We start from the raw sequence: 27,353 nt of genomic DNA, 5'->3' as shown, positions 1-27,353 counted from the left end.
CTCATACTACACTGTATGCCTATGCTTCTATAACTGCTCATACTACACTGTATGCCCATGTTTCTATAACTGCTCATACTACACTGTATGTCTATGCTTCTATAACTACTCATACTACACTGTATGCCTATGCTTCTATAACTACTCATACTACACTGTATGCCCATGCTTCTATAACTACTCATACTACACTGTATGCCTATGCTTCTATAACTACTCATACTACACTGTATGCCTATGCTTCTATAACTACTCATACTACACTGTATGCATATGCTTCTATAACTACTCATACTACACTGTATGTCTATGCTTCTATAACTACTCATACTACTCTGTATGCCTATGCTTCTATAACTACTCATACTACACTGTATGTCTATGCTTCTATAACTGCTCATACTACACTGTATGCCCATGCTTCGCTGAAAATAATTAATGCATTCATACTGTTTTCAGGGCAAGTTCTGAAGATATTGCCACGTTCTTTCACTGATATTCCTTCCACCTTCTTTCCAAGTTAGACCTAATGCCTACAAGTCAGCCTAATTTGGTTACTAATCCACCAGTTTCTATATCAGACAGGTGGAGGCAGTTACGTTGGCGTATACTGGGTAATTAAAGTACTTAAGGTTTTATATTTGACATCTTTTGAGAATCGGGTTAAGTTTGGATATTGAGCCATTGATCTCAACGTTTCAGCATGTACAGCTAATAGTTTTTGTGTTTCTCATTTTTATTTACTTTTTCCAATGTTATATTGAAGCATTTTTCTATTAACTCCTTGAAATTGAAGCATTAATACATTTGCACTTGCACTTGTCAGCCATGAAGTTCCAGATTATTCATGACTTGCATTTGTCAGCCATGAAGTTCCAGATGAATCACGACTTGCACTTGTCAGTAGAGGTGGAACGAGACACGAGACGTCTCGAGTATCGACCTGTCTCGTATCGGTTTCGTCTCGACTTAACTATTGCCAAACTCGAGACAGGAAATAGAACTAAAGCGCCTGCGCACGGTTGTTAAAACATGGCTTCTTGCGGTAGCAACAACTCCATATATTGTAATGGATTGCGGGCAACTGCCTTTAAAGTTATACCCGGTCCGTTACTACCCGTTGCTATTGATTATGTTGGCCACTGAGTCTAATCATGTAGTCCGGACAACGGCCCTGTTATATTTTAGTTCGGTTCTGTGTCCTTAAAACAGATACCGGGTCGTATCTAATTACTCTTCAGATAATCCAATTTAATCAATAAGACTTTTGCGGGTAAAACGTCTGTATTTTATCGTATCGTGTCTAAACACCAACTGCCCTTCATAAAATTCGTTCAGGCCTCTTTTACGTATATACTACCAATCGCGGGTAAAACCTGCAGGACACGGAGAAACGAACGAAAGGCCGTGTCGACCATAGTCCGCGTTCGGTTAACAATGACGTTTTGTTAGCTCAATATAAGAATATACATGTGCATGTATACAGTAATTAATATAATTTCATGAGTACAATTTAAATATAATTCACATATTACAGTTAATACACAAACAAAACTTAACAATAATGAAACGATAAGAATAAAAGTGTTATCGTGTGTTCTTTTAGTTGTGGTATTTCTTTGTAGAGCGACGGCTATCGGTTTCATTACACATTACATTAAAAAGTAAGAACTACTCAATAGATGGTAAAAATATACATGTACAAAGCAATATGTTTATAATAATTATGATCAATCAAGCTCAAAATTCTTAGAATATATAACTTCGGTATTTTAGAGCTGTTTGTGTCACTTTTGTTTACAAAAACTACAGGCATATGACTATTAAAATGTTGTATTTAAATCGTTTACACCAGGTGAAAATTCAATTTAAAAATAGTTTTATTAATTTTATATATACCAAGTAGCTAGTACTTGTGTAGTGAAATCATCACCAAATGCTCATTATTTTACTGTCTCGAGTCTCGAATTTTTACAAGACAGTGTCTCGAGTCTCGTCTCGAACTTAACAAACCTGTCTCGTTCCACCTCTACTTGTCAGCCATGAAATTCCAGATGAATCAGGGCCACTGTATTCTGTATTGGCAGCAACATAATGTTTATCAGTTTAGCATCTGTTCTAATCAAGATCAAAATAAATGTGTTAGTTAGCTAGAGTTTTCAATCCACTCTATCCTTCCTTTTGTTTATAACATGAACTACAATAAGCTATCTACAACAGAAAGCTCATAAAAGAATACAATTTCAAGCACCAAAGATATTAAAATTTAATCAGAAATCTTAGTTTTGTTAAAGATCCAACAATAGTCTACAATGTTGTCTAAATGGGGTAAGAATAACTATCATCAAAGTTCAATTCGTAATCAAGCCAGTCATTCATGAGTTGTTAGCAGTTGCATAATAGTTGGAGCTATAAAACATAATGCAGTATAATTCATATGTATAGTATTAGACTATTAGTACAAAGTTGATGCCAATTAATTTTTAATTGTAAATAAAAAGCCAATAACAAAGATAACCATTAATTAAACCCCTCAAGTGTAAAAATAATAATTTAATCTTAATTTAATAATTCTCACATTTTCTAGAGGATTTGGTCTGCAGTGCTATTCTTGCTACTATACTGACTACAATATATTATATATGCTCCTCTTGCTACTATACTACCTAGAATATATGTATACTATATATGCTACTCTTGCCACCATACCACCTAGAATATATATATACTATATATGCTGCCCTTGCTACTATACATGTACTACCTAGAATATATATATATATATACTATATATGCTGCTATACTATCTAGAATATATGTATACTATATATGCTACTCTTGCTAGTATACTGCCTAGAATATATATATATATATATATATATACTATATATGCTACTCTTGTTCATGTACTACCAAGAATAAATGTATACTATATATGCTACTCTTGCTACTATATTATATAGAATATATATATACTATATATGCTACTCTTGCTACTATATTACCTAGAATACATATACTATATATGCTACTCTTGTTACTATACTACCTAGAATATATATATCTATTATATATGCTACTCTTGCTACTATACTGCCTAGAATATATATATACTATATATGCTACTTTTGCATATTCTACTATATATGCATATATACTATATATATATATAGCATATATGCGTATTATAGGTAGAGGAATATTTATGAACCAGGTGCAAGTTGAAACAACTGCAGCCAGCCATGGCTAATGCTACACTTGGGAGATATGAAATGGTATATTCTGCCCTGAGCAAGTGAAATGCCCTATCTTGATTGTTGTAAATTGTTCAGTACAGGCACAAGCGTGTTTTAGTTGAGCCTGTCAACAGTATTAGCAGTATTATAATTACTTCTCCTAATTTATTATGGTTAGATATCCAACAATTTTTACCAGAAAACTTTTTTTGAAAGTTCACAATCAAAGGAGTTATTCACTTAGGGCGTTTTGATTGCCTAAATGGACAATTTACTATGCTGGTACTAGGCAATCAAAACGCCTTATCACACAGATAGGGGGTTTGATTGCTTAGTTGGACAGGTTTCTCATTGTTAGTTTGCCACAAGGCAATTTGCTATGACTGAATTATCAAGGGATTACAAGTTTCAATCCTGATTATTAATCCAGTCAGCAAAAGGATAAAGGTTGCAATTCTTATTACTAATCCAGACAACACAAGGATTAAAGAGATGATCTTGAGATGATGAGATTTTAGAGATGATCAAAGATCTAAGTCTCATTCAAACCTGATGTTATGAAATGTAAGGAGTAAGTAAGATAATGGTTTTAATATGATCAAACGCTTACATTGAAAATAATTTAAAACAAAGATTTGGGTGCAATAATTTTAGTATTTTCAGAAAGCAAAACCTTTCCATGTACATATAATTAGAACAAACTTCTCATCAAATCTCAGAGTCAAAATTTATGATCTAGACTTATGTCACTTAGATATCGTCTGGTAATAATAAACATATTATGATAAAATATATAGCAATAGGATTGAGCACACAGAAGTGCACTAGTTTGTAAAAGCTGTCTTAGAAACCACCAAATATATCTGCTTCAGTTTCGCTTCCCATTGTTTATATACTATGTGATTACATAATGCTGCTCATGATGCCCAACTTTGTTTATGTTCAGGCCAATCAAAACGCCCTATCTGCAGATAGGGCTTTTTGATTGCCACTTTATGTGTGGTAAATGTGGATAGGGCGTTTTGCATATAGTGAAAACTACTATTTCTGGTGGTCTCAAAAGTATGAGATTTTGGGACATGTTAGATCCCAATCTAACTCTCATATAAACACAAAAAATGAATTTTGAACAAACTGTCAGTTTGGGCGTTTTGCTTGCTTAGAGCAGTATTAATAACCATTATTACGACGTTTTAGAGTAGCTGTAATATGAAACATGATTTATAGCGTGTAAGAAATACAATAAAAAATCTTTATTAAATACGCACAACTTAGTTCTATCTTGGGAGGTGTTTTACATTATGTATTATTCTACCTAGATTTGAACCCGGTTCACTGGATTCCAAATCCAGGCTGCTAACCATTACACCATAGAACAACGAATTCTTTAATTGCAAAAATAGGTTATGTAGCGCCTATATAAAGTCTGTGCTTCCTCATAATATAATCACTTGCAAAATCACCCGTGGAGTTATGGTGGCTGGTCGCAGAACGCAGGGCTGCATAATTCCAGAGTCCCGCAACCAATGGAAGCGTATATAGGAGCTCGCTCGATTTCAAAAAACAGGCCGCGCCTACTATTTCCAAACAAACATGATTTACATACTAATGGAATATTCTAATGAAATATTCCTACCTTGCTGTCAATATCTCACCCTTCCGCATTTACTTTACTTTAAAAAAATACCACAATTGGTAGTTTGTTGTTGGAAATCTTGTCTTCGCTCAAATGGTTTACAATACAACAATCAATTTCAAAGCGACTGCCAATGGGAGTAATTTCTGTTGAGGCCTCTACAATGTAACTTACATGTATATTAAAATAGTGGGCGTGGCTTGTTTGTTTGAAACCGTACGAGCTCCGATTTACGCTTCCATGGATCGCGGGACTTTGTGAAGCTATACAGCTCTGTACTGTCAGAGTCATATAGCTCTACAAAGTCTCGCGACCAAAACCGAAAACAAAAACACATAGTTCCAAACAAACCCGATCGACCTACTGAACTCTAATGGAATATCAGGCCCATTAGAGTTCAGTATGTCGGCTGGGCGGTCCAACCTTTTAGTGATTTTCGGCGGCTGAGTACTAAGAATTGCAGTCTAAGCTCATTCACTTGAAATTTCCAACTACACTGTATTAATTACTAGCGCTCAAGTGGAGAGACTCACTGATCTAGTATTGGTTTTGCCTGCCACTATTGCAGTAAGTAAGAGATACTTTTCTGCATTGAAGCAATGATATACAGCCACATATATATATATATATATATATATATATATATATATATATATATATATATATATATATATATATATATATATATATATGTATATGTGGAGGGCTGTATATCATTGATTGAAGCGAATCAAAACATCGATGAGCATTATGGGGCAGGCTCGTCTAAATAATTTTCTAATATTACACATATATAAAGATATTGAAATAGATACAGAATCAATTGTGAAAGATTTCTGCCATGGACACATTGACAGAACAAGAGCTATTGCAATAAAGACATAATAGCTCTTGTTCTGTCAATATCCCTTACAGAAATCTGTAGTGTCATGAGTTTTATATCGTTCGTTGAATAAATAAAAAGTTTTGCCTACCATGAACCATAAGTAATATATTCATGTAAGTTTTGATGCTCACAATTGATTGCATTTATGCATACTTTGAGTTGTAAGTTATAAAGATTTAGTTTGACGCTAAGCCGTCTTCTCATTTAACGACTTAGTTTCAAACACCATTCCAAATATTGCGTGGGCTATGTGTTTCGGCATAAATCATACCATTTGTGGGCTATGTGTTTCAGTATAAATCATACCATTTGTGGGCTATGTGTTTCGGCATAAATCATACCATTTGAGGGCTATGTGTTTCGGCATAAATCATACCATTTGTGGGCTATGTGTTTCGGCATAAATCATATCATTTGTGGGCTATGTGTTTCAGTATAAATCATACCATTTGTGGGCTATGTGTTTCAGTATAAATCATACCATTTGTGGGCTATGTGTTTCAGTATAAATCATATCATTTGTGGGCTATGTGTTTCAGTATAAATCATACCATTTGTGGGCTATGTGTTTCAGTATAAATCATACCATTTGTGGGCTATGTGTTTCAGTATAAATCATATCATTTGTGGGCTATGTGTTTCAGTATAAATCATACCATTTGTGGGCTATGTGTTTCAGTATAAATCATACCATTTGTTTGTGAATTTGAATAGGTGAACCATAACATTGCCATGTAAATTGATATTCATCTCTGTTTACATAAATTTTACTTTTCACAATATAATAATAACCTCTCTAGATCAGTTTAGGCTGCATCATTTTAATGCCTGTAGGAATTGAAATCTACTTGTTAGCTTTGCCGGTAGCTTCTTTTTGTCTAGGATAAGTCGTATCTTCCCTCCAGCATTATAAATGATAACACCACTTGTCAGTGTGAATTGTACATTCTGATCTTCATGCCGTTAGTGTGAATGATAAATTGAAAGTCACTATAGTTTGAATCAGCTCTGTGTCGACATCGCTTATAACCTCTGTCAGTTTGAACAATTCCTTAGCATAAGAGGTTGAACTTCAATTTTTTCTTTCATGACAAAATTGGAATATCTATTTGTCAAGATCATTGGTAACCTTTCCATATTAATGGAAATTGCATCTTCATATTTATGGCCCTGATCATAGACTGAGTGCTCTTTTATCCTGTCAATATAGCCACAACCTCTCCTTGTCAGTAAACCCTGTGATGGAATCATAACCACAAGATGTCAGTATGAACTACAACCTTGCTATGTGTAAAGTGTATCGTCTTTCTACATCAATGTTTATCATAGCCTATCCTTTTGTGTAAATTACACCTGCGCGTGAATGCGTTTTGTAGTAGGCCTACTTGCATGTAAAAAAGAATTTTCTTTGTTCTACCTGATGTAACTCGCATCATATGCTTGTTTGCGTTAATTGTACCGGTGTGAAAAAAAAACCATTTTATATCTGCATAAATTTTGTCATCTCAGGGTTGATGTGAATCGGAGCGTTTTCTACTTAGATTGAATTGCGACCACTCTTTGTAAAAATAGATTAAAATATCTGTCAATATCATCGGTAAAATGTTTTAATGAGATGGTTTGTGTTGTAAGCATGAATTGTAGCAATTGCTTGGCAAAATCGATCATGGTTTTTATGTAAATGTAGATTTTATCAACTCGGTAACTTTATTAATAATTAATAGCAGACTCTGTAATCATTTTCCCTCAAGGTAAATTGTAACATGCTGCTGTGAGTAATACTTTAACTCTTAGAGCTTCATGCTAAGACCAACATCTCCATCCTAGTGTAAATTGTAAAAGCATTCCTGTCAGTTTCTGACTCTGCCTGTCAGTCAGAAATGCATGTAGGAGATTGCATCTTGCTTTGGTATCAATGCATATGTGTTATTTAGTCATAAATGTAAATGATTATGACTGGATATTTTGTCAAATAATAGTAGTCATGTTTGTTATCACTAAAATTCAAAGAATGTATTTCATGGTCGTGCAAGCAATCTGTTAGTCATGCTATTTGCCATCCAAGTATAGCATATAATGAGTCTGAGCAAGTAGTGTCTACGTTAAACTAATATCACTAATGTTACTGCGAAGGAGTGTTGCCTTTATGTTTCATGACTTTTTGGTAATACAGAAGTTTTGAGTTATAGTGGTTAAAAAAATGAAGATTATAAATTGCAGTTATTTGATAGTGTACTTAACAAACAATTTTTTATGATAACTCAGTGGTTACAGAACAGCAATAGTCATGTGAGCTGCCTTAGAATCTTATAGTTTTGTCTGGTACATGCATAGGAGACCAAGGGGTTTGTCAGACTGTCACTTTTAAAGCGTTTACCATGCACATTTACTGTATGTAGTGTAGATAGTCATGAAGAACGTCTTTAAGTTGGAGTTGTCTAATCATTTTCACACGTATACTTCTGATCTACTTCAGTGACCTCTAGTTTGTAAACCAAGTCGTGGCGTCGCTTTTATATCTATTCACCATGTGGCTCCCAAATCAGGAACCAACGCATCAGCTTCCTGTATAAGAAACCCTGAAACTAAAGTTTATATATGTGCTTTTACGGCTATAGTTATCATGAGCACTACTCATGATTTATCAGATAATTCGCCAGTATACTATGCTCAATCTAGTAGACTACAGATGTTGGTTGACGATGACTGGCCTCAACCAGTGATTCTTACTACTGCGGAAAGTGAAAAGGCCGATAAAAAAGCCAAACGACGCATAAGTATGTTTTTGCTTGCGATAAATTACAGAGAAATTAATGACAATGCAGCGTTGTTTGCTACAGCGGGACACTGTGGTAACTGTCGTTATTGAGGTGTCAGTACAACAGACTAAATCCCGTAACTGTTTTACATATTACGGCTTAGCCGCTAGCTACCGCTGATATCATTGTATCATGTTTTGATGTAAAATTGCATTTTTATTTCAAGAAATTCAGTTGCTATCAGATGATTGCAACTCATTGGATGAGATATGTCTGGCTGTTTACAAAACTTGTCAAACAGTTTGTAAACAGTATTGTTTAAATACCTGAATGTATGTACTGTAGTATAATAGAGCATTGGTATATTTCTCACTCAAGCTTATAGCAATCTGTGGAAGCTCTAACAGAAATCCTTACGTGCTTAACATCATTTTATTCAGGAAAAAATGCAGTGGAGATTGGGCGAGATAACCTGATGACTATATTCAAACTGGTTTCAAAAGAGCTAATGGATTCATCCCTTGTGCACCACCGTCTACTTGATGATGCATTTGTGCCGCTACAACAGTTTTTCACTATTCTTGAGCACATATTTATATTTTTATTGAAAGGTTGTTGTTTCACCATCACATGTGGTCTTTTTTCCTATCCATATTACGCTAAATATCATTTTGAGAGGAATTTGCATCAATTGTAATAATACACGTATTATAAACACTTTTCGTTTGTCTTTGAGTGTAGCTTTTGTAAAACTGATGAGAATCTTTATTTTTTCTCTATAGAAAAGAAACTCAATTTGCGAAGTAGCAACCGGGAGTTCTATGCAGTCTTAGAACTGGTTCAACGATATTGCCCAGAGGCAGGGGAGTTGTCGCACACTGTCAAAGAAGCTAGTAACATAAAGTGAGCAGCGGACAACTCTATGGAGGGGTTTAGCATTTGTCTTTAATTCTGACCGATTTAAGATCTTGCTTTACTGGCAACTGTTTCTGGTTCAACCTCATCGGTGAAAGACAATGTTTCAATATTTGCAGAACACCGCTTGGAAAGGCAAGAGCTTGGCTACGGCTTGCTATGATGCAGAAAAAGTTAGCAGAGTATGTGAATATTTTGATTGATAAGAAAGATGTGCTCAGGTAGGAAAACTGTTGCAGTTGCATTTCTATGATTCTAATTTCTAAGTTTTTAAAACTTGTTTAAACCCTAATTAGAAGATTGGTATTTTTAACACAAGCGTTGAAACAAAAAATGCTATAATTACAAAATTGGCAATATTAAATCAGTGCTCATGTCGTATTTGCTAATTAATTTTTTATGCTTTTTCCATGGTTAGGTGGCTCCTTAATCGAGAGAAAAGTTTGATATACAGTCATACCTCGTTATATGAGTTTAATGCGTTCTGGTACTGAGCTCTTATGTCAATTTAATCGTGTCTCAAGGCACTATTTTCTATATAAAATAACTAAATACAAATTAATTTGTTACCATACTATGGAAAAAACACATAAAACAGGATATTATGGTGGAAAACGTGTTTTTAATTGTTGTAATTTAGTACCAACACTAACAAAGTAACAAATTTATAGCTACATGTATTTAGTTGTTAGAATTTGCGACAAATGCAACATTGCTATATACACTACTGTAAGTTTTTACCTCGGTCTGAGAGACTTGACATCAATGTGCTTGGTATACTAAACTTTTGTGACGCTACGTAACAGAAACTTTGAATTTAACTTAAATTAATTTAGATTTCTAAACAGACACTTGAAGCAAAGTTTTAATCTCCTACTAAACTCATTTAATTTTGTCGTCCTGATCTTTTATTATCCGTTTCCGGTTTGGCGCTTTTTACCTCGCGTACACTAACTTTTAACAAATCTTTTAAAAACTTTTTTCAAATGGATTCGAAGTGAAAGATCAAATACTGTTGTTCTCAAAAGCGGCCTCGCACATACTTGGCCATAAAGAGGCCATCAAGAACCGGCTCGTATGCTCGCATCTCATAGATAACTCGTATCCCATAGATAACTCGTATCTCATAGATAACTCGTATCTCATAGATAACTCGTATCTCATAGATAACTCGTATCTCATAGATAACTCGTATCTCATAGATAACTCGTATCTCATAGATAACTCGTATCTCATAGATAACTCGTATCTCATAGATAACTCGTATCTCATAGATAACTCGTATCTCATAGATAACTCGTATCTCATAGATAACTCGTGTCTCATAGATAACTCATATCTGATAGATCACTCGTATCTCAAGGAAGAAACTTGTTTGAAATTCTTCTCGTATCTCGAATTTCTCCTATGTTGAGGCACTCATATGTTCAGGTATAACTGTACTGCATGTTTTGGTTCTTATGGTACGACCAAAGGTTCAGCCATAAGACTTTGTTGAAATGTACATGTATGTGAGATGGATGTATGTCATTGCTCTTCTTGAAACATATTTGCTTATATACTGTTGGCCGTGTGTTTTATTAAAAGTCACTATAACTTCTAAGTGGCTATATAGTTTTCTGCTGTTGCTGTTATATGGATTTTCATATTGGTGTGTCATTGTTCAAAAAACAAAATTAAGTGGATTTCTGCTACTCGTCACCTTTTTTACCTTTACACACTATTGGACAATTTTTAATGCTAATACAGTGCGCATTTGGGTTACGACGACCCTGTTATTCAATTTTTTTTCTGCAATGTAAAACACACTGATTTTTCGTAATATAATATGAAATATTTTTCGCCATACGAAATCAACATTACTTTTTTGAGGTATTCAGATTTGGCAGTCGGTGTGCTGATTACGTCGGACTAACAAATATGCCGATATGCTATTCGTCGAAATCCCTCTAACAATGAATGAAAGAGAAAAGATGCTCGATCTCGCTCAGTTGAGCATTATTCGTTATTATTTATTGTAACGAAACCGGAAACAGATGAGTGGTAAAATTTTAGCAATGAATAAGTTGAAGTTGAGGGAAATAGTAAAATACATACTAGAACTTAGCTTCATGTGTGTTTACTGGTTACGTTCAACGTCTGCCTCGGCAGTAAGATTTCTCTACGGTACATGCTACATGTGTTACATTGCAACGTTACATTTTATTGCAAATCATAACCACTAAATACACTAAAGTTACTGTAGGTAACTATAGTTACTAAGGTTAGCATATTATTTTGTTACTACTTTTTAATATGTACAGTACGAATGTAAAATTTTGATGATTTTACTAGGTGTTTATATTAGATTTTTACTATGGGTTTCTTTACCCTACTATATGAAATTTTTGCCTTACGATCGACGCTGGAACAAATTAAAAGCGTATGGCGAGGGTCCGCTGTATTGGTGCGGGTCTGCTGTATTGGCGAGAGTCTGCTGTATTGGCGAGAGTCTGCTGTGTTGGCGAGGGTCTGCTGTATTGGCGCGGGTCTGCTGTGTTGGCGAGGGTCCGCTGTGTTGGCGAGGGTCTGCTGTATTGGCGAGGGTCCGCTGTGTTGGCGAGGGTCTGCTGTGTTGGCGAGGGTCTGCTGCGTTGGCGAGGGTCTGCTGTATTGGCGTGGGTCCGCTGTATTGGCTAGGGTCTGCTGTGTTGGCGAGGGTCCGCTGTATTGGCGTGGGTCCGCTGTATTGGCTAGGGTCCGCTGTATTGGCGAGGGTCCGCTGTATTGGCCGTATCTACATAGTTTACTGCTATAGCAGCAGCTGCTTTTATAGGTAATTAGTGTTGCTAACTTGTCGTGAACAGGTGCTGCCAGTTGTCAATAGTAGCAAGTAAATGCTAGCGCTAATTAACTATAGCTGTAGGTGTTGCTATAGGTAACTATAGCTGTAGGTGTTGCTATAGGTAACTATAGCTGTAGGTGTTGCTATTGTCAACAATAGCTGTTGCTAGTTGCACATATTAGTCACTAATCTCTATGAGTGAGGCTGCATTTCATTGTAGAGATTACTACGAGGATGGTGCTATCTTGCTACAAGAAGATGCTATAATGCTTCATGGTCTTATGGTTGGACTTAACTGTATAGACTGCCATCTCAGCATCCGAGACAATACTCGACTTGATGACCCTGTGAGTAGAAGGAAATGGTGTCTTAACAGATAATCATGTGGAAACGGTAGTCTCTATATTAAAAGTCACAAATAGTTGGAACTATCCACCATGTAGTGTGACGCTGTGTTTGGTCAGTTCTACATGTGTAGTTTCTATACTTATCTCGAGTGACTAGAGATTGGTTGCTGCCAATAGTGTTAGCCTCACAATCTTGCTGCGATTGACAGTTAGTCTGATTCGTTGACAATTGTAGCAGGTGTTGCTAAAGGTGACTCGTTGAGCTTTGTACAGTTACCATAAAACCTCTAATCGAATGCCATGGCTCTCTATTTTTCAACCCTTTCTCTATAGTGGCGGGCAATTGAAGGCGGCATTCAAATAGAGGCTGACATTGTATTTTTCAAATGGCTTGGCGGAATTTTGGAAGATAAATTTAGCCCTTTCACAGGTGAAGCAAATGTCGCCTATATTTTTCCCTCCTTTCACAGTGAAGCTTTATTAAACCTATTGGATGTAATAACTCTACTAACTTACCGCCAACTTGTCCAAGATCTCTTAATAAATATACATAGAAATATCTCTAACAGTTGATATTTATTGCTTGCAATTAACCCGCGATGATATCATAGCCTGTGTCGTGCTTTGCAATTTGTCGGAGCTTTCAATTTTTATCTCATTTTAAATTTGAAGACATGGTTTTATTTTATATCTATACTTACCAATGTTGCATAAAACAAGCTCATTGCACTCATTGATATGTTTGCTACAGTTTGCAGTTGAAACTAGCTTTTTATGTGCAATAAAAGAGGAGTTTCCACTGTCAATATAATGTAAGATCAGATTATCGCAATGATGCTATCAAATAATCTATATATTTCTCAGCTTGTGTGTTCGTGTATCTGTGTATTCGTATGTAGGTATGATTGTCCAGCTATAGCTATTATTTTAGCATTGCATCCACACATTACAATGTTTCTGTTAAGAAATATTTTGGAATCTAAGCATATACAACACAATGCTTCTTCATCTTTTTTGTTAGGGCAATGATAGGACAATCTCTTTGACCGATTTGTTTATATTGTTACTAACCCCCCATTTATAATTAAATAGCAAATGTTGACCACAGTTTATGCACAATTTATTGCTTGTGGTGTTAAAACTAATTATATGCACAGCCAGAAGTGGTAATACCACTACACATTAATCGTAGCAGCAAGAAAGTCATCAAACGCCCGTGAAAGTTTTTCATTGAGGTTAAAGAGAGCAATTAAACTTTGGCTTTGTACTGCAATACTAGAAATCACTGTTATACTGTTCCTCGCGAGAAAATTTATCATAACTGTAGAAAGTTGTAGTTGGATTTCCATTTTGTTTATTCATTTGTGTTGAGCAGTAGTTTGTTTTGGTGTTTTTAGTTTGGAGTAGATTGTTTTCATTTCAAAATAGTTGTTTTCTAACATTTGGTTTCATTACAATACAGTCTTAGAGATTATATTTAGCCATTACTCTCTAATGAGTTCACATTTAAACACCTTTACATTTATATTTTTCCTTCTAATTTATTTCAACGAAACACTTCTTTCAAGCTATAAAATTTTAAACTTACAGTTGTTTGAAAACCTTTACAGTTGTATTTATTTTTAATTTAGTTGTCCTGCACAAAACCTTTTCCGCGTGATATTATGTTTGCTATCAAGTTGCAGTTGTTTGCAAAGTTTTAAAAACTTGACAGTTGTTTTTATTTTCTCTCCTAATTTATTTCAACCATACAAAACACTTCTCATGATATGTAGTTTGAAAGTTAGAATGATCAATGTTGTTATATGTTAAATACAAATCAATTTTCTGTCCAAAGACTTTTTTATTATTCGGGCAACGCTGGGTAGCACAGCTAGTATGTTATAAATCTAAATAAATGTTGCAAATTCATAAGTTATATAATGATAATTTATCATACTACAAATATAGGCCTATATTCATGAACAGGTGACATAAACGAACCATACTTATATTACATGCAAAAACAAAAATTAACGTGTTTGAAACAAAAGATATTTGAATTTTGTGCTAGGATAGCTGCGTTCTAATTGTTGGTTTCGATGGAACGAACATCTTCTAGTCGTCCAACACCCTCCACAATGTCTTCTGACCTCAACTCTTCTTCTGCACTGCTGAACTAGTCAATATTAGCGTCCAAACATTTTAGCAGGGCAAAAAATAGTTGCATTTGACACAAATGCAATGCGTACAAATTTTGCTCGCTCGACGTAACCTTTGGCCCAAAACTAGTCATTCATTTACCATCGTTTTTTTATACATGTACTTTGAAGTATCAAGACTGCATTAAACAAGGAACTACTATTAGTCTGATACAGTTATTAATTATTTCAATGCTGTTGCTTTCAAAGTTGTTAGGAGAAAAAGCGAAAAGCTTTGGAGTTAAACAATGAGAGAATTGATTGTTATTGATGTAAACGATTAATTATTAATACCATTTTGTATACACTTTTCTACTGATCACTTGATATTATGGATTCATAAAGATCAAAGATTGTCAAAGTGGCAGTCAAATGGAGGTGGTTTGCAAATATAGGGTGGCGATCTATTTTTCAGCCTTTCTCTCGTAGTGGCGGTCAAATAGAAGTGGCATTCATATAGAGGTATCGTTCGATTAGAGGTTTTACGGTATGTATAGAGATAGGACCTAGGATGAACACGTGGGATGAACACGTGGGATGAACACGTGGGATGAACACATGGGATGAACGCGTGCGTTGGGAAAATAAAATTGTTATTATACTCTTTCAATTTTATTATTCCTTTGGGATTTTTTAGGCCAGGTTTTTTACTATCCGTGCAATACCGGATTTGTTTCCATAATTGGAATTTTTTTGAGTATATCTTTTTTACTGCTACAGATTGGTAGCATCGACTACAGCTTGTACTTGAGTGAGGCAAGTCTACCGGGACCAGACATCGATGTCACAGAGAGGTGAGAGAGGTGCCTATTAAGCTTACCTTAATTGTTTTGGCTGATGCTCTGCTAGACGTGGATGTTTCTATAGGCTCTAGAAGTCTAGGTCATGGTCTAGGCTACCACATGCTATTAACTAGATTGATTTATTATTAGTTTTCTATTTCTAATTAAAGGAAAGATTTTTTCAAGGCTACTTAATGAATTATAAAAATGAGTTTTTTAATAACAATATGTCAACTTATAGTCGATGAATATACAGCTAAACCTGTGCATGGGAAATTAATTCATTTCCATGTATGCTTTGTATGTTGAAGCTGTTGTGAGTTGGACCAAGTATTCCGATGTGATTATAATGTATTTTGTTTAAAATTTTTCAAAGCACAAAAATCACTGAAAAGTACAAAGAGCAAATACAAAAAACATCAAACAAGAAAGTTTTATAAAATTATGTATAAAACTAAACTCAAGAACACCTAAATTACACGTAAAAGCTAAATGAATAAAGTTATTATGAAGAAAAAGAGGTCTTTATTGCTTCTTAACCCTTGAACAAGGCTCAGTTTTGGTGGCAAAGTAAGGGATGAAAATTTATTACCTTACTTACTCTAACTACACTAGACACAGTTCAAATTAATTCTATTTTTGAATTTTTTTCATAATTTTTGAGTTTATAAAAGTTTTCCCTAACTGTTGTTGTGCTTTCATCTCTTACTGGAAGGATCAGACTGTCATAATCAATCCGACATTATCAGACACTGGGAACCTGTAAGATAAAGGCACAATACAGAGAGCAATAAAGGAACTTGAATTCGTCATATCCAGCATTCTGAACTTGAATCTACTTGGGAGGACTGAAATCAAAGGTCAAGGAATTCTACTGGACACCAAGATTAAGAAAACAGGGATGAAGAAAATTATCTCAAGCGTTGATCCATTTTTGCATAAGACGTGTCAACAACTCTGCAGGGAGTTCCCAAACCTTCTCAAACTTGAGCTGGGATGCCTCAAGGACTTTCAACGTGAAGTTTTAGGATCAGCCTCAACCAATTTTCTGCAAACTACGACCATTACCATTCACTTTTTAGGAAGACTTGAACTAAGCTTGCGATGCTGGTATCAAGAAAGGAGTCTGGGAACCTGTACAGTTCAATAGTTATGGCACACCAGTGGTTCCAATAAGGAAAGCCCTTCAACCAAGGCAAAAGAAGGCAAAACTGTGTATCTGTTAAGACTACTCCATCACGGTAAACTTGAAGTTGGAGCCATACCATCAACCATTCTTTTACCAAAGGACTTGATGAGGAAACTAGGAGAAGGCTGTGGTTTTAACAAGATAGGCCTGGCCGATGCCCATAATCAAATAGAATGAGCACTGGAAAGTCAGTGAAGGCTTGCCCTCAGCACCCACAGAGGGGTTTTACTGTAGCAAAAGTTGCCATTTAGAATCGCCTTTGCACTTGGTTACTTTCAAGAAGTAATGGAACATCTGGATCTGAAAGAATCCATCTACTTAGATGACATTCTGGTTGGTGGAGCTACAGCTGAGGAACATCTGCAAATTTTCTGGAGCTTGCTACAGAGCTTGGAAAAAAAAGGACTACGCTGTCTTTATGAAGAAATGTGTGTTTGCACAGCCAATAGTAGAATACTTGGGACATCAACTCTCAAGCAAATGAATTGCTAAAGGATACAAGGTGGAAGCAGTCAAGAATATACCCACTACTCAAAATGTCAGTACCCTGACATTTTGGATCATTCTTTGGATCAGTTCAGTTCTACAAGTTTCTATTCGATCTGTCAACTGTTGCAGCACCACTACATCAGTTACAGAATAAGAATTCTTGGAAATGGCTTCTCAAGAGAAGGCTTTCAACAAACTTAAAGTGATGATCTGTCAAGACAACATTTTGGCACATTTCGACCCACCATTGACCATCAGAATCTCATGTGATGTATCAGATACAGTACTAGCCTAGCAGCAGTGTAATGTCACTGCTACCAAAGTAGGGTAGAGTGAATGACCTGTGGCTTATACAAGCAAGCAGCTCACTTCTACACAGAAGAGATAGTCAAATCTACAAGGAAGAGCTATAAATTATCTTTACACGCAAAAAATTCTACCAGTTCTTGCTTGGCAGAAAATTCATCCTGATAACAGATCATAAGCCGCTCCTATCCATTTTTGGACTGAAGAAGGAGACACTAGCCATAGCTCCCAACAGACTGTCAATATGGGCACTCACACTCAGTCAGTATCAATATACCATTGAGTACAGGAATTTTTATGCTGTACAGAAGAACTTTGTTATCGTATGGTTACTCACCCAGTGAACACTCATCCCTAAACCGAAGACAACTGCGATCCAGGATTGATACTCTACTACCATCTCAACCTCATCCTGCTCAACGATTATTAAAGCAATCGGAGAAAAGACAAGAGGCAAAAAAGATACACTCCTTTGCTGTTAGAACACCAGGCTGCGCCGTCTCTTATGGACCGCGCCGATACAAAGAACCCAGATAGATTCCAGCCACTGTTATTAAGAATCCTGGGCTGTGAACGTCGATGTCAAGATTCAACCCTGGGGACTAATTTGGAAACAACACCTGAGCAATTAAGGATTTGACACCTGACACCCGAGGATATGAAATTACTTCATAAACCATTGCCACTAAAGAAGGCCTAGCAGCATAGCCAGCGCTTCATCAACCTCACGCAACCGACGACAATTCATGGCCACGTCCGCGAAGGAACCCTAGATGACCAATAGGAGATCAATATGGACCTGACCGACAGAGATGCTTCATGTGGCTAAAGAATAAATGCTGATGCTTTCAGCTAGCGAGAATGTGTCATGATATCGCAGACTGCGCGTTTAAACCTCTCTACCATGAACTGATCAGCTAACTGATTATGCAAACTGTTTACTTGAGTACCACAATGCTTTATAATCGCATGGCTTTCTTTTGTTTTCTTAAGTGGCTATTGTAAAGGATTCATATAAATACTGGGACCAAATGAATGGTTGTCAGTTACCCTAGGACACTTATATTTCGCTAGTATTTAGTTTCGTGAGTAACGTACAGAGTAAAATTTCGCTGCAACTTAATTTCGCAGCTCTGATGAGTGCGAAAATATAGTGATGTGAAAATAAATGCAGTGGAACAAACATCATTAGATTCCTCAGGTCCAGTTCACCGGTACGAAATATTTTTCAATTTTGGACTACCTACTTTTTGGACTATAAACCGCACCTCTATATAAGCCGCATCTGTTTTATTTTCCAAAAAAATGATAATAAAACAATATATAAGCCGCACCTCTGTATAGGCCGCAGAACTCAGGACTGCTTTTTAACGCGGCAGCAAGTTTGCTGTTTAAAATGGAACAGTGCAGAACGGCACAGTTTCGTATTATCCGACGCTTTTTAACTTAGTGCCTAACGGCACAGTGCCTAACGGCACAGTGCCGTGAGGCATTGTTTCGTATTTTCTTTCATCACTAGAAGCACACTAATTGGAGATTCCCATTAGTGCGCCCTAGCGGTGAAAGAAAAAGCCACAGATTAGCCGCACCCTTATATAAGCCGCATGACTCAAATCATCAGAAAAAGTAGCGGCTAATAGTCCGAAAAGTACGGTAGTTTGTATTTGTGAACCGCAGGTAGAAATGTGTAAGCGAGATCAATAATGCAATTTGATCGTTGGCTGCCATTTGTTTCCTGGACTATCAATGACGTCAAGGTCTCCGCCGCCGTGACTGATGTGGTACCAATATTAGTTCTCAAGTATTTATAGCACGCAGTGCGCGGTGGCCATGGCTCCGGGTTGTTATTGTTTTTGGTTGGTAATAAAATTCACCACAATAATTATTATTCAATTTTATGACTTTCCCTACCAGACTGTCATCCTCATCAGTTACAAATTCAATGACTAAACTAATATCATCATCTTCTTCATTTGTCTAAGCTTTAAAAAAAAACTTATTATCTCAATTTGTTTTGCCATGCTGCTCAGTCGGTGTATTAGCTATAATGAGTTTAGCAGAAATTGCCCAATGAGCCAACCACACACGGAAATTGCCTGCATTTCTAATATGACGATTTTATTGTGAATATCAATGAACAAAGCCATTTAATTTCGCGTTTTCGCTCGTTCGTTATAATAGTTTAGTTTCGCTCATGAAATTTTCGCGAAAGGATGACTCCACGAAAATGCGAGTTAGATGCCGCGAATACATAAGTGTCCTAGGGTATCTTTTTACTTTACTCATGTAATGTTCGGAAAGGTTTTAGACATTGTATGTCAAGACTAAGATTTGCTCAAATTGCTTCTTTGGTTAAAAACTTAGTGTATCGAAGTGAGAGTAAGTTGCAGTCGATGAACATATAACAGTATTCTACTCTCTAGTGTGTGTGTGAACATCTACCAGTTGCTGTGTTGTAGTATATGGATGCTATGCATGGTCGTATGCCCTCCTTTAATTTAATTATCAGTGGTTTTATAGATAGTTAAATATAGAGAGGTGAATCTGTCTTGTGCCACATACCTCTGGTACAGCAACTCTTTCTCTCTCACTCTATCTCACTGTCACTCTCTGTTGCTAAGTTTTTAGCATTATTTTATATTGCTATCCTCGCCATGAAGTTATCACACATGGAAACTGACAGTTTTTTGTTTGGATTATGATTGCAGTGACTCTGGTGAAGCTGATTTGAATTTAGCCTTGGATCAAAACAGATTTTTAGAGGAACATAATATACGGCTCACATCTACATGTAATGATATGAAACAGAGGCTAACAAATCTCCAGACGAGTCATGAGATTCTCCAGAAGGAGCATGCAACACTTGACCGTCTGCTCAAAGACCTTCAAACAGAAAATGATTTCTACAGAACTGAGAACAACAGACTCATGTCGGAGTTTGATAGAAAGCTTCAGGTCTAGACAAGTTAATATATTTTATTTACATTAATCTATATTTCAACATTGATCTTTCAGATAAGAGTAAAATTGACCTATTAGATCCAAGTTAGCATTGGCCTTCAAGGTGAGAGTTAACATTGACTTCTAAGGCAAGAGCTAACGGTTTGCCTGTCCATCACGTTTATCGATTAAATTTTTTTTTCGTATGTTAGCCCTTATATTCATATCCATTGATATAGCATCTTGCACATAGACTCAAACTCATAGATTTATCTAATTCATTTGTATGGTTGACACTGTGTCCCTAATTTAATATCATCTTAGGCACTTATTTCATGCTCCTAAATGCAAAATCCTCATCAAATTGTTCACTTTTAGTTACTCATATTATTCATGTTTAGTGCAAGATCTAGTTTAAAGGTAATATGTAAGATCGCAAGATGTAACAAGGTAATATGTTTAGATACATGTAAAATTATATTGTCAGTTTAAAAGATGATGTGGTGCTTGCCAACTCCTAGAATATCCACCGCCTCCGAAACTTCTTCTTTCTCCAATACTCACAGCCAATGTCTCTGTTAAAATGAATGTATACATGTTTGTGCAATGGAGGTTTTCAGAAAATTGATGCAAATATCAGTTGATCACGATTGTTTTATTCTTCATTAGACTTGTCTGAATTTTCTGATGGTGACTGCTAAGTCTGGCTTTAGATACACATGTATAATCATGTCTAGATTTACATGGAATGTTTCACTATTAATCTATTACCTAAACATAGAGCCATTCCTTTATAAATAAGTTGATAGGAATGCATAGATTATAACTGATTCATACCGGGACGCAATTGTTTACTCTGTGCTGTGCAGGCTAACAAGTCTTATAAACTACAAAAACTTTGATGAATTCTAATGTAACAGCCTAAACATGAAGATCAGCCAATGTAACAGGCAGGTTTGATGTGAGGGCAAGGTCAATTTCTGAGAGTAGATCAATATCTTCGGACATTGCCCACAAGTCTCCATAAGTCTATAACAGTGTTACATATGCAACTCACTAGTCTATAACAGTATTACATATGTAACTTATAAGTCTATAGCAGTGTTACATATGTAACTCATAAGTCTATAACAGTGTTACATATGCAACTCACTAGTCTATAACAGTGTTACATATGCACCTCATAAGTCTATAACAGTGTTACATATGTAACTTATAAGTATATAGCAGTGTTACATATGTAACTTATAAGTCTATAGCAGTGTTACATATGCAACTCACTAGTCTATAACAGTGTTACATATGTAACTCAAAATTCTATAGCAGTGTTACATAGGCAACTTATAAGTCTATAACAGTGTTACATATGTAACTCATAAGTCTATAACAGTGTTACATATGTAACTCATAAAGTCTACAACAGTGTTACATATGTAACTCATAAGTCTATAGCAGTGTTACATAGGCAACTCATAAGTCTATAGCAGTGTTACATATGTAACTCATAAGTCTATAACAGTGTTACATATGCAACTTATAAGTCTATAGCAGTGTTACATATGTAACTTATAAGTCTATAGCAGTGTTACATATGCAACTCATAAGTCTATAGCAGTGTTACATATGCAACTCATAAGTCTATAGCAGTGTTACATATGCAACTCATAGGTCTATAGCAGTGTTACATATGCAACTTATAAGTATATAGCAGTGTTACATATGCAACTCATAAGTCTATAGCAGTGTTACATATGCAACTCATAAGTCTATAGCAGTGTTACATATGCACCTCATAAGTCTATAACAGTGTTACATATGTAACTTATAAGTATATAGCAGTGTTACATATGTAACTTATAAGTCTATAGCAGTGTTACATATGCAACTCACTAGTCTATAACAGTGTTACATATGTAACTCAAAATTCTATAGCAGTGTTACATAGGCAACTTATAAGTCTATAACAGTGTTACATATGTAACTCATAAGTCTATAACAGTGTTACATATGCAACTTATAAGTCTATAGCAGTGTTACATATGTAACTTATAAGTCTATAGCAGTGTTACATAGGCAACTCATAAGTCTATAGCAGTGTTACATATGCAACTCACTAGTCTATAACAGTGTTACATATGTAACTCAAAATTCTATAGCAGTGTTACATAGGCAACTTATAAGTCTATAACAGTGTTACATATGTAACTCATAAGTCTATAACAGTGTTACATATGTAACTCATAAAGTCTACAACAGTGTTACATATGTAACTCATAAGTCTATAGCAGTGTTACATAGGCAACTCATAAGTCTATAGCAGTGTTACATATGTAACTCATAAGTCTATAACAGTGTTACATATGCAACTTATAAGTCTATAGCAGTGTTACATATGTAACTTATAAGTCTATAGCAGTGTTACATATGCAACTCATAAGTCTATAGCAGTGTTACATATGCAACTCATAGGTCTATAGCAGTGTTACATATGCAACTCATAAGTCTATAACAGTGTTACATATGTAACTCATATGTATATAGCAGCGTTACATATGTAACTCATAAGACGATAACAGTATTACATATGTAACTATGTAAGTCTATAGCAGTGTTACATATGTAACTCATAAAGTCTACAACAGTGTTACATATGCAACTCATAAGTCTATAGCAGTGTTACATATGCAACTCATAAGTCTATAGCAGTGTTACATATGCAACTCATAGGTCTATAGCAGTGTTACATATGCAACTCATAAGTCTATAACAGTGTTACATATGTAACTCATATGTATATAGCAGTGTTACATATGTAACTATGTAAGTCTATAGCAGTGTTACATATGTAACTCATAAAGTCTACAACAGTGTTACATATGCAACTCATAATTCTATAGCAGTGTTACATATGCAACTCATAAGTCTATAACAGTGTTATATATGTAACTTATAAGTCTATAGCAGTGTTACATATGTAACTCATGAGTATATAGCAGCATTACATATGCAATGTGTAAGTCTATAACAGTGTTACATATGTAACTCATAAGTCTATAACAGTATTACATGTGTAACTCATAAGTGTATAACAGTATTACATATGTAACTTATAAGTCTATAGCAGTGTTACATATGTAACTCATGAGTATATAGCAGCATTACATATGTAACTCATAAGTCTATAGCAGTGTTACATAGGCAACTCATAAGTCTATAGCAGTGTTACATATGTAACTCATGAGTATATAGCAGCATTACATATGCAATGTGTAAGTCTATGACAGTGTTACATATGTAACTCATAAGTCTATAACAGTATTACATGTGTAACTCATAAGTGTATAACAGTATTACATATGTAACTCATAAGTCTATAACAGTGTTACATATGTAACTCATAAAGTCTACAACAGTGTTACATATGTAACTCATAAGTCTATAGCAGTGTTACATAGGCAACTCATAAGTCTATAGCAGTGTTACATATGTAACTCATAAGTCTATAACAGTGTTACATATGCAACTTATAAGTCTATAGCAGTGTTACATATGTAACTTATAGGTCTATAGCAGTGTTACATATGTAACTCATAAGTGTATAACAGTGTTACATATGTAACTCGTAAGTCTATAACAGTATTACATATGTAACTTATAAGTCTATAGCAGTGTTACATATGTAACTCATGAGTATATAGCAGCATTACATATGCAATGTGTAAGTCTATGACAGTGTTACATATGTAACTCATAAGTCTATAACAGTATTACATGTGTAACTCATAAGTGTATAACAGTGTTACATATGTAACTCGTAAGTCTATAACAGTATTACATATGTAACTCATAAGTGTATAACAGTGTTACATATGTAACTCATAAGTCTATAACAGTGTTACATATGTAACTCGTAAGTCTATAGCAGTGTTACATATGTAACTCATAAAGTCTATAGCAGTGTTACATATGTAACTCATAAAGTCTACAACAGTGTTACATATGTAACTCATAAGTCTATAGCAGTGTTACATAGGCAACTCATAAGTCTATAGCAGTGTTACATATGCAACTCATAAGTCTATAGCAGTGTTACATATGCAACTCATAAGTCTATAGCAGTGTTACATATGTAACTCATAAGTCTATAGCAGTGTTACATATGCAACTCATAAAGTCTACAACAGTGTTACATATGTAACTCATAAGTCTATAGCAGTGTTACATAGGCAACTCATAAGTCTATAGCAGTGTTACATATGCAACTCATAAGTCTATAGCAGTGTTACATATGCAACTCATAATTCTATAGCAGTGTTACATATGTAACTCATAAGTCTATAGCAGTGTTACATATGTAACTCATAAAGTCTACAACAGTGTTACATATGCAACTCGTAAGTCTATAGCAGTGTTACATATGTAACTCATAAGTCTATAGCAGTGTTACATATGTAACTCATAATTCTATAGCAGTGTTACATATGTAACTTATAAGTCTATAGCAGTGTTATATAAGCAACTCATAAGGTTATAACAGTGTTACATGTGCAACTCATAAGTCTATATAGCAGTGTTACATAGGCAACTCATAAGTCTATAGCAGTGTTACATATGCAACTTATAAGTCTATAGCAGTGTTATATAAGCAACTCATAAGGTTATAACAGTGTTACATATGCAACTCATAAGTCTATATAGCAGTGTTACATAGGCAACTTATAAGTCTATAACAGTGTTACATATGCACCTCATAAGTCTATAGCAGTGTTACATATGCAACTCATAATTCTATAGCAGTGTTACATATGCAACTTATAAGTCTATAGCAGTGTTACATATGCAACTCGTAAGTCTATAGCAGTGTTACATATGTAACTCATAAGTCTATAGCAGTGTTACATATGTAACTCATAATTCTATAGCAGTGTTACATATGCAACTCATAGGTCTATAGCAGTGTTACATATGCAACTCATAAGTCTATAGCAGTGTTACATATGCAACTCGTAAGTCTATAGCAGTGTTACATATGTAACTCATAAGTCTATAGCAGTGTTACATATGTAACTCATAAAGTCTACAACAGTGTTACATATGCAACTCATAAGTCTATAACAGTGTTACATATGCAACTCGTAAGTCTATAGCAGTGTTACATATGCAACTCATAAGTCTATAGCAGTGTTACATATGCAACTCGTAAGTCTATAGCAGTGTTACATATGCAACTCATAGGTCTATAGCAGTGTTACATATGCAACTCATAAGTCTATAGCAGTGTTACATATGCAACTCATAAGTCTATAACAGTGTTACATATGCACCTCATAAGTCTATAGCAGTGTTACATATGCAACTCATAAGTCTATAGCAGTGTTACATATGCAACTTATAAGTCTATAACAGTGTTACATATGCACCTCATAAGTCTATAGCAGTGTTACATATGCAACTCATAATTCTATAGCAGTGTTACATATGCAACTTATAAGTCTATAGCAGTGTTACATATGCAACTCGTAAGTCTATAGCAGTGTTACATATGCAACTCATAAGTCTATAGCAGTGTTACATATGCAACTCATAAGTCTATAGCAGTGTTACATATGCAACTCATAATTCTATAGCAGTGTTACATATGTAACTCATAAGTCTATAGCAGTGTTACATATGCAACTTATAAGTCTATAGCAGTGTTACATGTGCAACTCGTAAGTCTATAGCAGTGTTACATATGTAACTCATAAGTCTATAGCAGTGTTACATATGTAACTCATAATTCTATAGCAGTGTTACATATGCAACTCATAAGTCTATAGCAGTGTTACATATGCAACTCATAAGTCTATAGCAGTGTTACATATGCAACTCGTAAGTCTATAGCAGTGTTACATATGTAACTCATAAAGTCTACAACAGTGTTACATATGCAACTCATAAGTCTATAGCAGTGTTACATATGCAACTCATAAGTCTATAGCAGTGTTACATATGTAACTCGTAAGTCTATAGCAGTGTTACATATGTAACTCATAAGTCTATAACAGTGTTACATATGCACCTCATAAGTCTATAGCAGTGTTACATATGCAACTTATAAGTCTATAGCAGTGTTATATAAGCAACTCATAAGGTTATAACAGTGTTACATATGCAACTCATAAGTCTATATAGCAGTGTTACATAGGCAACTTATAAGTCTATAGCAGTGTTATATAAGCAAATCATAAGGTTATAACAGTGTTACATAGGCAGCTCATAAGGTTATCTATGTACATATTTATTTATCAAAGTTTATGTGTCTGTGTGTATGTCCAGCTATAGCTATTAAAATCCTAGAATGAAGAATCTGTCTCGCAGATTTGATCTCAGATCCTCCCACTCATCAGTCCAATCGAGTTAATTAAGCCACATGAGCTTGATGGATTCTTAGGTGATATATGTCGTAATATGGGTGCAAATACGCTATCGCTGTCTGTTACGGCGCAATGTCATGGAGCGAGGTAGCGTAATTTTATGCGTGCTCAATCGTGAGAGCAAGTAGTTAGATCTTATTAGTAAGCTTACTCCAGTTAGCCATTGGCATTGTGCCAGACTAATAGCAAGCTGCAGACAACTACCTTTCCTTTCATTGTTTATGACCTGATTTTTAATACCCGTGTAATGCCGGGAATTCCGCTAGTGCTAGTAATAGGAAGGAAAACAACATCAACTATGGATTTTCTTCCACATCTGACCTATCTGCAATGACTAGACATTGAACTAAAAGTGAACGATTTGAAGAGGATAATGAATCTAAGACAGGGGTCGGCAACCTTTTTCACTCAAAGAGCCATTTGGACCCGTTTTCCGCAGGAAAGAACG

At 35.2% G+C, this 27,353-nt stretch overlaps 2 protein-coding genes across 3 annotated transcripts in view; both read left to right on the top strand.

The window, feature by feature from the left end:
* The window catches only part of LOC137393524 (protein O-glucosyltransferase 1-like), a 46,573-nt gene extending 45,748 nt beyond the window's left edge, over nt 1-825 (top strand). For both annotated transcript variants that reach the window (XM_068080106.1, XM_068080107.1), the window contains exon 11: nt 460-825. In XM_068080106.1, coding sequence (XP_067936207.1) covers nt 460-471 — 12 coding nt within the window. In that variant the 3' untranslated portion in view covers nt 472-825. The remainder of the gene's footprint in view (nt 1-459) is intronic.
* A 7,512-nt stretch (nt 826-8,337) lies between these two features.
* The window catches only part of LOC137392869 (RUN and FYVE domain-containing protein 2-like), a 61,596-nt gene continuing 42,580 nt past the window's right edge, over nt 8,338-27,353 (top strand). Inside the window, exons 1-7 of the mRNA XM_068079211.1 lie at nt 8,338-8,535; nt 8,958-9,128; nt 9,300-9,420; nt 9,552-9,653; nt 12,477-12,603; nt 15,504-15,577; nt 20,258-20,504. Of these exons, the coding sequence (XP_067935312.1) occupies nt 8,382-8,535; nt 8,958-9,128; nt 9,300-9,420; nt 9,552-9,653; nt 12,477-12,603; nt 15,504-15,577; nt 20,258-20,504 (996 nt within the window). The 5' untranslated portion in view covers nt 8,338-8,381. The remainder of the gene's footprint in view (nt 8,536-8,957; nt 9,129-9,299; nt 9,421-9,551; nt 9,654-12,476; nt 12,604-15,503; nt 15,578-20,257; nt 20,505-27,353) is intronic.

The sequence above is a fragment of the Watersipora subatra genome, chromosome 4, assembly GCF_963576615.1.
Source record: "Watersipora subatra chromosome 4, tzWatSuba1.1, whole genome shotgun sequence".
NCBI lineage: Eukaryota > Metazoa > Bryozoa > Gymnolaemata > Cheilostomatida > Watersiporidae > Watersipora > Watersipora subatra.
This window is presented reverse-complemented; position numbering and strand designations above follow the sequence as displayed.